At 54.0% G+C, this 12123-nt stretch overlaps 1 protein-coding gene across 1 annotated transcript in view; it reads right to left on the bottom strand.

The window, feature by feature from the left end:
• Positions 1-11168, bottom strand: part of Loxl4 (lysyl oxidase-like 4) — a gene marked incomplete in the record, with an annotated part of 30722 nt that extends 19554 nt beyond the window's left edge. The window contains 10 exon segments of the mRNA XM_013506211.1: positions 368-530; positions 1606-1773; positions 2353-2507; positions 2657-2840; positions 3365-3584; positions 3704-3742; positions 5320-5525; positions 6379-6557; positions 7111-7407; positions 11045-11168. Of these exon segments, the coding sequence (XP_013361665.1) occupies positions 368-530; positions 1606-1773; positions 2353-2507; positions 2657-2840; positions 3365-3584; positions 3704-3742; positions 5320-5525; positions 6379-6557; positions 7111-7390 (1594 nt within the window).
• Between the last annotated feature and the right edge of the window lie 955 nt (positions 11169-12123).

The raw sequence follows: 12123 nt of genomic DNA on the forward strand, positions 1-12123 counted from the left end.
GGTCAGGCTTTTAGAGTTTGATTAAGGGTGTGAGAGCTGCACCCGCCCTGGGGTGGGTAGTTTGCATATGTAAGGGAGAGGAAGAGAGTGCTTGAGGCCATTCCTCCCCCATTCTGCCCTGGTGTATGCTTGTTGCTTTGGCTGCGTTCTCCCACCATCAGCTGTAGCTCTCTGCCATGTGCCAAGCTGCCTTGTAATCTGCCAAGTATGGACTGAAACCTCCACAAACTGTAAGCCAAATAAACCTTTCCTTCCTTAATTTTGGGTGTCAGATATTTTGTCCCAGCAATGAGAGAAAAGTAACCAAGACACAGGGCCTTTTAACGGGTAGCAGAGGCCATACCCTGTGAGCCCTCCCATTACTCACTGTTGGTGCAGGAGACTCCTGCTGAAAGGCGCCCAGTGCCATGGGAGCAGTGCACAGGCCCATGCCTCTGACACTGCTGCAGGGCCAGCTCGGTGCCTGAGCAGTGCACCCCACTCATCACCACTTCTCCAGCCTCCGGTGTCCCCTGCCAGTACCAGGTGTCCTAAGAAAACAGCCAGCACCACTCAGTCAGAGCAGAGAGGTGCCTGAGGAGTCATCTCTGATGCCCATCTGCAGCTTAGACCCCATTACCCAACCCCTACAAGGCTAGGCCCTGCCTGGGCCTGAAAATTGTCACAGATGAGAACCTCTATGCCAGTGGCAGACCATGTTGCATTTGGATCTGTCTAACCTTAGGAGTTTTTTCCATGTACTGAGGTAAAAACCTGTGGTCTGCAGCTTCTATCTGGCCTCATTCCCACCCTCTCCCAGGTGGCAGTCCTCCTCTGGGGCTTTAAGGGGTGGGCCTGCCCCTCCTCCAAATTAGGTGGTGTGTTCCTCACACAGCCTCAGTGTTGTGCTCGGCTGTGCCCAGTTATCCAGTGAGAGAATAAGCCAGAATGGGTGGCTCTACTGCCGCCATGCTTGAGACCTCTTGATTTTGTTTTTTTGAGTGTTTTGGATCTCTTCACTTATTTCCTCCAGACTGCCATTGGCTGGGTCTGGTCTGGCATCATTTCTCACCTGGGCTTCTACAATAAGTAACTTCCTGAATATGTTGCCCTGCTTTTGGGTTAGTCTCCACCCCGGCTGTTTTCCAAAGAGCAGAGGAAGAAAGTTTTTAAACTCTGGGTTAGAGGTGAATGGTCTTGCCCCTGCCTTTTTCTCTACCCTCAACTGTCACACCAATCTCCTTTGACAGCCACACTGCAACCTTGGGCCCCTGATTTCTTCAACTGACTGAAGCTTTCTCTGGCCACGGGTTTTGTGCGGGCTGTTTATTCTTCCACCTCATCTAGCTAACTTCTGTTTGTCTTTCCCACAGATACACCTGTGTACTTCTTTCTATGAACATTTTACTAGTGACAGCCTTATTCACTCAACTGTATGCTCTGCAAGTCAAGAACTGTCTTGCTCACCCAGTATCCCTAGCGCCGAGCATTGAATCAGCCCAGAATTTCACTCAATTAATTGTTGAATGAATGAATGAATGGCCAGCACTTCTAGCACAGGAAATTTTGGTCCTCTCAGTCTAGGAGGCTGAGAGATTGTAGGGGAGAAGCAAGACGTGGACCTACCTTGATAGCAAAGTTGGCAAAACCTAGGCCGAGCTGTCGACAGACAACCATGGCTTCACTGAGCCCCCAGTGATCACTGCACACGGTCCCCCAGCGTCTGATGCCATTCACCTCCACCTGCACCTCCACCACGCCCTCCTCATGGCTTCTCCCACCTGCCAGGCGCACCTGCAGTGGTCAGAGGTATGTGAGGGTCATAGGAGCCTGAGGTGGGAAGAACTCAAGACTGCAAGCCTGGAGACCTGCCAGACCAGCTCATGGGATGGCCTCACATCACACATTCCCCATCTTTGGGCTGTCTTCTCTATAAACCAGGACAGATTATTAGATAGTCCTGAATGGCCCTACCTGCTAGAAAAATCTGACTCAAAGTGCCTATGCAGGGCTTTCTGGAACTTGCCCTCCTCCTAACAGTTCTACCATTAATGATGACTTACAATTTGCAAAGGGCTTTCATGTCTACTACCTCATTCACAATGACATGTGAGAGAATTAACTGCATAGGACTGACCCTGGAACCTGAGCATCCCATCCCACACAGCTCCCTGTTGCCACTCCCCATTGCTGGCAGCCTGGCCCTCACCATAGGAATCCTCTTTGAGTGTCTGGGGGAGTGTGTGCACTTGTAGACCCTCTGTGTACCCTTCTGACATCTCTGAGTTCCAGGGGTAGGTAGACCCCATGGTGGGGGCACTAAGTCCCGTCTCCCGAGCCTTCCCTGCTGGACATGCTCAGGCCTGAACTCACCTGATTCTGGAAGCCCATATCTGGGATGTTGCACCTGACGGCAGCATCATTCTCATGCTGACAGCCATTCTGGGGCCCTTCCAGGGCAAGGCAGTCCCTGAGGGTCCTCTCGTAACCCTTGCAGCGCACCTCACTCAGGTGGATGGGCCCTAGCCCTGGGGGACAGGTGCTGTGTGAGTGGAGTTCCACCTCTGTAACCCACACCTGCGGCTTCCACTCTACAGCTGGCCAGAATCCATGGCCACCAAGGAAGAGCCAGTGGCACATCTAGTCCCTCCCACCCGACCCTGGCTCCCTCACTCACCTTGGCCCAGCTGGGCCCCAAACAAGGCTTCGCGTGCAGAGCCGAAGCCAAGCTGGCGACATACAACACTGGCAGAGATGAGGTTCCACCGGTGGTCACAGATGGTGCCCCACTGGCGGTTCATAAGCACTTCTACTCGGCCCTCACCCACCTGGGCCCCAGAGCGCAGGCGCAGCTTCAGCTCCTGTTGGGAGGAAGGGGCATCGGGAAGGTGAGCCAGAGGGGCTGCATCACCACAGAGTGACCCAGGGCAGGGCTCCTTCGGGTGTCTGTGGACTCCTGGGTCTGCCTCTGACTTCCCCTCACTATCACCTTGATTAAGCAGTGTTTCTTGTCCTCTACTTCTCCAGCAGGGAATCACACCAAAACCTCAGCAAGGAGGCTTTCTCTGTGTTCTGCTAGTAACATCTTACTAATACTTGCTCCTCTGTAACAAAGGGCCAAGCTCAGGTTCAATGCCTTCAGCCCTAATGGCTGTAGCTGCTATTTACTGTTTTCATGGTTACTGTCTATTCACGGCAAGTGATGTCAACTTTCATTTATGGTAGGGTTATAAATGATTCCTTTCAAACAGACCCCAAGTCTCTACCATCCCGTGATTTGTCTCCTTTTCCTGGTCTGGTTCCTGTCTCCTCTCACCACAGGGCAGGGTCCTGCTGAGAGGAGGCCTGGGCCTCCAGGCTGCTGTGTGGGCCCCATGGTGCTCACCTCTGCCCGGGGTTCCTTGTGCCGGGGCTTCCCCTTTGGCGAGTAAAAGCGGGGCCCTGGCACACAGCTGACTACAGCATGCATGCCGCCTGGGCAGGCCGGCCTAAGTTTGCCTCGTCCTGGAGCCACCTGCACCTGGCAGTTGGCCAGGTGGGGCTCTGTCCCCAGACAGTGGACCCGGTGGACCCAGAAGGAGTTCTTATTCGCCAGGCTCTTCAACCTGGAAGACAAGGGAAACTGAGTAAAGGAGGCTACAGGAGCCAAGGGGGGCGGCAGCGCGGGAGAGGAGGCCCTTCTCGTCACACCCCTTTGCACCTCCCCCAGGATGCCACTCCTCACCGAGACCTGGGATCCTTCATCTTCAAATTCCAGACTTTCCTGTGGTTGGAGAAGAGAGATGGGGGTGTGGGGAGGGGATCCAGAATCCCACTGCCGGGTTGTTCCTCAGAGTCGCCCTTAAACTTGCCCTGGACTTCACAGTCTGCAAACTTGTTCACAAACCTTATTTCATGGCTGAGCTTCACAGCCACCCTGATAAGGTGGCACCTCACAAATAATGATGATCCCTATGTAACAGGGAAGGCAAGCAAGTTCCCTTGGCTTGTGCTAAAGTGAAGTCTACTGTACTAGAGCTACCCCTGGAACAGGCAGCTCCAGTTCCCCCAGGCCTGATAAAGGGCAGCCTTGTAGGAGCACCCTGAGGGAATGGACCTGGGGAAAGGTCCTCTGGGGATGGGTGGAAGGTGAAGGCCTTGCTGGGGGTGGGGGTGCTGCTACCCAGAGACACCCAAGCTATAATCAGGGGTGCCATCCTGGTGGCAGGTGAGTCAGCAGGGCCCACAGTGCAATTACCAGGCAAAAGGGAGCCAGGGACTCACATCCCCATTGTCCTCAAGGATGGAGCCATATGGCTGCCTACCACCTTTTTTCCCTTAGGACCAGGGTCATATAAGCCAGAAATATAAGGAATTTGCAACTGCATTAGTGCCAAGTGATGAACTGACTGGGTTAGATGACCAGAGGTGCTGAGGAAGAGTTTTCCCTCCATGAGAAACTCAGAAAGCTTTCGTGGACACAGAGCCAGTGGGACTGGGATTAAGGTTGTAATTTACTGGGTAATGCAATCTGCTGTGATAGCTCCGTCACATTTCTGGCAGAATATTTTTATATCTCCTCTCCCCAAACTGGCCCCACCCCATGTCTTGCTTACATGCAACCCAACCAGCTTGACTTGGATCCTAGTTGAGGAAATTCACTGCAAAGTTGAGATAATTCAGTGACATGGATAACTGAGGCCCAGATGCATGACTCGAAGCCTCAAAGCTAGTTACTGGTAGAGCTGAGACCAGAATGCATTTTTCCCTGCACTTGTGAGCAACATTGTATACCTCTTTGGTAAAATCTATCTTTCAATCAAGGACATAAACTTTTACATTCAATTGTTTTCATTGCTGGGGTATTCTGTACTGGTCAATTCTTTCCGTGTGATTGGCAAATACAAAATTTGTCTTCTGAGCACTTGTAGGTGTTTCTTGAGATTTTGAAGCTCATCCTTATGTACTCAACTCTTCTGAGAGATCAGTAACCCAAGAACTCCAGCTACTTTCCTCAGTTGGGCTGTTTCTCTTCTGATCCCAACATGTACAGATATCCTGCCAGGGACAGTCTCCCCCGTCTGTCCTCTAGCAGTCACAGAAGCCTGCAAGGTCACACACACGTGTATGCGCACACCCTCTCACATCTCACACTTGTGCACACCTTAGTTATGTACTCAGACATTGAGTGTGCATACACGTGTGGATACCTCTCCCTTCCTCCCTCCTTTCCCTCCTTCCCTCTCTCCATCTCTCCATCTGTCTCTGTCTGTCTGCCTCTGTGTCTCTGTCTCTGTCTGTCTGTCTGTCTCTCCCTCTCTCTGTCTCAGCCGTAGCTTCAGGATCCCACCACTGTCCTACCTGTAGTAGTGGCTGTTGACAGGCACTTGGCTGGGGAAGCCCAGCATCCCACACACCACCCTGCTGTTGTTCATGCTCCAGTCCTGGTCACACACTTGTCGCCAGTGGCCCTCATATCGCACTTCCACGGCACCCTCAATCACTGGGCTGCGCTGCTTGGCACTGGCAAGGATGGGTTTGAGCCGCACTTCCTCCAGCCGCCGGCCCTGCAGCGTGCACAGTCACGTGGGCCTCATCCCTGAGCATCCTGCGGGTGCTGAGCATCTTCACCAGGAAAGCCCCTGGCTCAGTGCTCTTACAGAGCTTCCCCCAGCCCCTCAGTGCTCAGGCCAGGAACCTAAGCCCCAGAGAGCACAAGGCATTCGCTAAAGGTCACAGAGTGAGTAGGAACCAGAAACTTTTTGTCTAGGCTTTTTGCCTCATCTCCTCAAGTTTATTAAACTGGAAAGAAAGAGGCAGGTCTGTGCCCTCCCTGGGGTTTGGGAGTCTTCTGCTGGGTATTGGGGGGCCTTCTTCAAGCCACCTTGGGGACTGCTGAGATGGGTACGGAACAGCTGCTTGAGACTACCAGCAGGATTCTTTGGCCTGCAAGACTTGCCACCCTAGCCCTGGATGACTTAGACCCAGGAAGCCCCGTGGTGGCCTGCTGTACTCAGTGGGCTAGGGCCAGCTGTCTGCAGACAGAAGCTACCCAGCAGCAGAGAGTGGAAACCAAAGCCTTGCCCTGCCCACTCCTGTTGTTTGGTTTGGGTTGTTTTTAGCAGAGGGTTGTTTGTGCTGGGAAGAGGCAGCAATTGTGGCCAGGCCTGTGGATGAAGCAGCCCCCTTCCCCCGTTGCATCTCCCTTATGGGGAGCAGCTTCTGTGATTCCTGGCAGGCCTGGCCTCTGATCCCCTGGCCTGCCCTGCATCAAGCTAGGGTCCTCTTTCTCTGTGCACCTGCCCCAGGGATGCTGCTCAGCCCAAGCTTGGTCCTTGTTCTCCTCCAAGCTCTTTATCCAGGAGGATCTCTCTACCATGCAATGCTTGGTTCAGGCCAGAACCCAACCAGCCTCCTTACCTGGGGCCCAAGGGCATTGGAGACCCTCTCTGAGAGAAAGCCACGCTGGCGCTGGGGGTGGCATACCACCCCAACGTCTTCTGAGTGGCTGCAATCACTGACACCCCAACCATTGGACTTGCACTGGTCCAGAGTGCTCTCGGTGCCCAGACAGCGTACATTGTCCAGCCAGATGGGCCCTATGGAGGAAGGGATGGGCAATGCTTAGGAATGGACACAGAAAGGTAGGTCACAGCTCTGCTCTTGGATAGGACCCCAATTATCGAGTCTCTTCTAAGTGCTGAGTGGAAAGTAGGGGAAAGAGAGGAATTGATTCTGCAGGGGTTTTAGTATCCACCGTCCTGCCTACTGCCTCCTCTTGGTGTCAGGTCCATAGAACTAGTTTTTGGAAAATACCAGGTGAGTCTATGAACTAGACATATGTGTTCACTCATCCATCCATTCAGTGTTTTCTGAGTACCTACTGTGTGCCAATCGCTGTCTAAGGAACTTAAAAGAGTTCAGTTATGGTGATATGGTGGCCTCATTAGAAGAGAAAATGGGAGGGTCAGAGTGGGGGTCCTCTGCAGCTGGGGCACTCAGGAAGGCCCTCATGAGGGAGGCCATTTGAGCGAGGCATTAAGGGGTAGGTGGACATTTGGTACATTGCCAAATGTTGGAGCTTCAGTGGGCCTAGCCCCGAGAGAAACCAGCGGTCATCTTCCCATCCTGTGGAGCGGCGCCATCACTCACCCTCCCCTTGGCCGTACTTGGCACTGTGGGCCCAGGTCAAGGCGGACTCAAAGCCCAGCTGGCGGCAGGCTACCATGGCCTCCTGGAGAGCGAAGTCATCATCACACACGGTGCCCCACTGGCCCTGGTGTAGGACTTCCAGGCGGCCTTCCTCTGGCCTGCTCCCTGGGCCCACCAGCCGGAGCTTCTTGGTGCCTGGTGACTGGGACCTATTGAGAGGGGCCTGGCCTAGCAGCAGCAGCAGGAGCAGAGAGAGGGTGGCTGGTGGGTACCACGTCATGATGACTTCAAGGGCGCCTGGGAAATGAGTAAACAGTGATCACCACCTCTACTCCTGACCATAGGTTCTTCAGCAATGCACAGGAGGGTAGAGGAGAGGGGGGCTTAGGCTTCAAGAAGTGGGGGAGTCCTCAGGGGTATCCTCAGGTCAGAAATATCTACCCCAGGGGTATTGCTTTTTCCTACCTTTTAATGTTCCCAGCACCCTGCGAAAAAGTAAAATGTTACCTTCACACACAAGGAACATGGAATGCTGGGCCTGAAAAAGTTATTAAGGATCTCTCCGACTCATTTGTTATGTGGCTTGGCTAAGTCTATTAAACTCTGTTGACCCTAATTTCTTATTTCTAAACTGAAGAGGCTAAGCCAAATATGGTCTAATATCTCCAGCTATGTGTAAGATTCATGCATTAATGTATCAAGCACCTCTGGAGTACTGTACCTGCTTCCGGCCAATTCTTAGGCAGGGTGCTATGACACAGAAAGGAACGCCTCAAATACTGTCCCTATACTCACAATGCAGAGGAGAGAAATCAGGGATGACTTTCAAAGAAAGCACTCTTAACCTGGGCCTTGTTGGATGAGTAAGAATTTGTCTGGGTGGAGAAAGGGCACTAAGGGTAGAGAGAACCAGATAGTAAAGGAGGGAAGAGAGAAAGGTGAGTTTGTTCAAGAGCAGGGAGTGCTCATCTTTTGGCCCTGCCACAGTGTTATAGTCCTGGAGGGGAAGGAGGGAGGGGGCAAACTGGCCCAGATTCTCAGAGGTTGTACGTGCACATGCCTCCTGGTCAGTGAGCCTGGTGAGCTTATTGTAGCTGGTAGAGCTGTCAGAGACCTCTGGAGCCACCAATTCTGGTGTTCTTCCAAATGGCTCCTGTGCTGACAGGGAACTGAGGCCCCCTGGAAGAGTGGATGAAGATTAGATCCCTGGCTCCCTGTCCGAGTGCTTTTTTCTTCTGAGAGCTGGCTGAGAGCCTCTTCTACAGCCACTGTTGCTCTTGGGGATCACTCAAGACTCACTCAGCCTGAGCAGAGAGGGCCTCAGGCCCCTGCCACTCTTGTTCCCCACAGCTGGTATCCAGTTGAGAGTCACTTCTTAATCCTCTGGTACCCAACAGAGAGTACCAGATGGGCTCAATAATGATGTTCCATTGGAGCAGTAACTTGTTGTGTCTCCAATGCCCAGAATAGTGCAGGGTGTGGGGGTGGCACTCAGAAGTATCCATGGTTGCGTGGCTGGGAGGTGCTGTGTCACAGGACTTGAGAACAGACTAGGCAGCTGGGCTGCCTGGATTCAAATTCCATTTCTACCATTAGTGTCTAGGTGATTTGGGGGGCAACTTCTCATGGCCCTAATGTGTCCCACTGTAAATTGGAATAATAATGGAATGTACTGTGTATGATTTTTGTAAAGGTTCATGATTGAATACATGTTAAGCAGGCTTTTGATAGCAGAACTATTATTAACATCATTGTAATAGCTGCAGCAGAGCTACTGGATTCCTTTGGTCTCACCCCTTTTTACGAACAGGGAAATGGAGACCACATCTTCTCTCAGCTGCCAGGTCCCTGGTACCCTTCTCTGCAACATTCTCTAGGTCCACTTGTCCCCTCCCATCACACTGCTGAGGCCGGATCCCCAGCCCTCCCCTGGCTGGCTGTCATCCGGAATAGAGAGCTTCCACTATTTCTCAAGTCCCTTTTCTCTCCTCTGAGCTCCTCTGAGGAGGACTGGACACCAGGGATAAGCCACATCAAGGTTACTATGTGAGGAAACATTCCCCAGGTGACAAGAGAGGGTCAGAAGGACTGGGCTCAGGGCCTTTACCTCAAACTGCTCTGTGTCTGTAGTGGTGATTTCCTCTCTCTGACCTCCAGCTGAGACATCTATAAAATGAGGAGTGGTACTAGGGGTTACATCTTCTAACAGGGCCCAGGGTCTGCTGTTTGCCTTGTGGATGCAGTGCTCACAGCTTGGAGGAGGTCTTAATCAGAGGCTACAGACAGTACCATGCCAGCTGGCTCTCAGTCTAGAGACAGGGGAGGCTTTCTGCTGCAGGACCCTGAGTTCTGGAGCAGGGCTGCTCCCTTCCATACAAGCTACCCAGCGATGAATAGGTGATAGAACCAAGAGTCTGATGCAAGGATAGTTCCTCTTCGCAGGTCCCTCTAACACACACACACACACACACACACACACACACACACACACACACACAATATTACAGGACCCTGTAGCTTTTGCTTACATTAAATTTGTCTTGCCACTACTTCCTGCCCATAGCCTTCATTTTCCAGCCTTAAGACTTTGCTCTCACTGCTTCTTCTACTTGGAAGGCCCTTCCCCTCTCGCTCAGATTATTAGATTCCTACACATCCTTCAGCACTCAGCTCAAATGCTACTCCTTCCACTGCGCTCTCCCAGTCCCCCACCTCCCTAGCACTTTGTGTGTTTACCTTCTAACCCTACAACCAGTCCCCATACATCTGGTCCCCCAGAGGAGCACAGAGAAGAGGACTAGGCTGAGAATCAGCCCTTAGAGAAGGAGGCAGCCTCAACAGTAGTTCTTTTCCAAGTGAAGGAAACAGACCAGGAAGGAAGGCGAAGGAGATGGGAAGATAAGGAAAAAGGAAACTGAGCATTTAAAAACATTTATTTAATATTTATCTCCATTTTACAGATGAGAAGGTGAGGCCCCTGAGTGAAATACCTCGCCCCACCAGGTAGGGAGGCTACAAGCTGGGCCCTCCAAACTGCCAGAGCTGGGTGTCAGGAAGAGGGAAGTGTGGCAAGGAGCTCAATGGAACTGCACCCTGTTGCTGGCTGATTTATGACCCAGCTGTAGTGTGGTATGAGAGCTCCGGGGTGGGTGCCAGCACTGAGTGCCACCACGTGCCAGATCCAGGACTCTGCAGCTCCAGGCAGAGGCACTTGCTCAGGTGCTGCTGGGGAACCCTGGCACCAGGCCTGACCTAGCCCGGAAAGACAGCAGATGCCCACGGGTAGCCCGGAGAGAGCAAGAGAGTACTGTCCTGGGGACACCAGCTCTGGGATCACTCCCAGCCCCTTCTCTGTAGTTCTCTAGGAGCTGGGCTTCTTCTCTAAGCCCTGTACCCTCCCTGGGAGCACTGACTGTGTGGGCTCCATGCAGTGCCGGACTGGGCACCTGTGGGGGCTGGCAGACCTGGGGGCTGAAGTCCTTTGCCACTCTCTCTTCCGGCTCCCCCTCACTCCTAGCATGGTCAGCTCTGGACTGGTTACTTGGAGGGTGCAACTCGCCTTGGCTCTTAGTTCTCCAAGTCTCAGGAGTGACGTTTGACCCCACCTTGCCTGTCCTGTCCCTGAGGCCTGGGCCAGAAGGCAGAGAAACCGTTACACACAGTGTTCACAAATCAGGCACTGGTGGGGCCAGGGCGCAACACCCACGCGGGCCTCCGGCCAACCTCCCCAACTTGGTCACTGTCCAACTGGGAAAAGACAGTAAGCGAGCAACTCGGGGCTAAGACCGACCGTCCTTGGGACCCCATTGTTCCCAGTCCCCAGCCTCCAGGAACCCCTAGAAGCCTGCAGATCCAGAGAGGCAGGACAGAAGCACAGCACAGCGAGAGGCAGATCCGGGGCCGAGGGCCAGGGCCCGGCCCGGCGGGGGCTCACCAACTGGGTCTCCAACGGGTCTCAGCTGGGCCGGCTTGGCGGGTAGCGCTAGCGGCCTCCCGGAGCGCCCTGGGGGCTTTTTATCCACCCTCCGCCGGGCCAGCCCCAGCTTGCCGGGGAGTCCGTAGGCCCCGCCCCACCCCAGGGCCCCGCCCGGCCGGCCCTTAGCCAGCAGCGGCTGGGGCGCGGCCCCGGCCGGGAGGTCCCCGGGGAAGTGCGAGAGGGACGCGGCGGCCCAGAGTCCCCGGGAGAGGCGGCGGCACGCGCCAGCTTCCCTCGCAGGCGGTGTCCTCCTCTGCCAGCCGCAGCTGCGCTCAGAGCCCCAGGACCGGGTCCCTCAAGGGGAGCGGCTGTCCTTGGGCTCGGATCCCATGAGCCTGTGCGCAGAACAGTGTGGGAGCCCTTGGGAGGTGGGGGTTCAATTCAAAGAAGGTCGGAGCGCGCCCTGCCGCTGCTGCTTCTCCATTGCTCTGGTCCCCCGAGCTTACTGACTGCTACCTGGGGGCGAAGCTCTGTTCTTCCCCTTTGCAGTCGGGAACACTCAGCCGCACGAGATGCGACTTGCTCCCCCAGGTGATAAACTGAATGAGAGAGCTTCAATTCTCCATAATACCTTTATGCAAAGTTGCGTGAGGCAGTCCAGGTCCTTGTCAGGCTCAGGAGGGACGATGTGGAGGAGCACGTGGAGGGAAGGCTGGAGGCAGAATAAAACAGATGAGGAAAGAGCTGAGAGGGGAGTGCCACCAGCTGAGTGAACACCTGGTGCCTGAACTCCAGCACCAGCCCCAGTTTCTGTCCCACAGTCCTGGTCCCTCTCAGTGTCCCCCCACCATCTGTAAAATAGGCAGTGGGTTCCAGCCTCCCAGCTCGCTCTCTGGGCCTAGAGCTGTGTTGTCTGGATCCTTCTCTGGTCCCCATGGTCCCTCAGTGTCCTTCTAAAGGCTCATTCAATAAATCAGCAAAGCTTTATTGATTTTCTCCTATGTGCTAGACAGGGTGCCAGAGTGCTAGATGTTGGGGGGGATGGGCTCCTAGGGTCTTGGGGAGGCAGACGATGTGATAAGTGCCAGGTGGCAATG

Source organism: Chinchilla lanigera, unplaced genomic scaffold (genome assembly GCF_000276665.1).
Source record: "Chinchilla lanigera isolate Chin_1 unplaced genomic scaffold, ChiLan1.0 scaffold00106, whole genome shotgun sequence".
NCBI classification, from domain to species: Eukaryota; Metazoa; Chordata; class Mammalia; order Rodentia; family Chinchillidae; genus Chinchilla; species Chinchilla lanigera.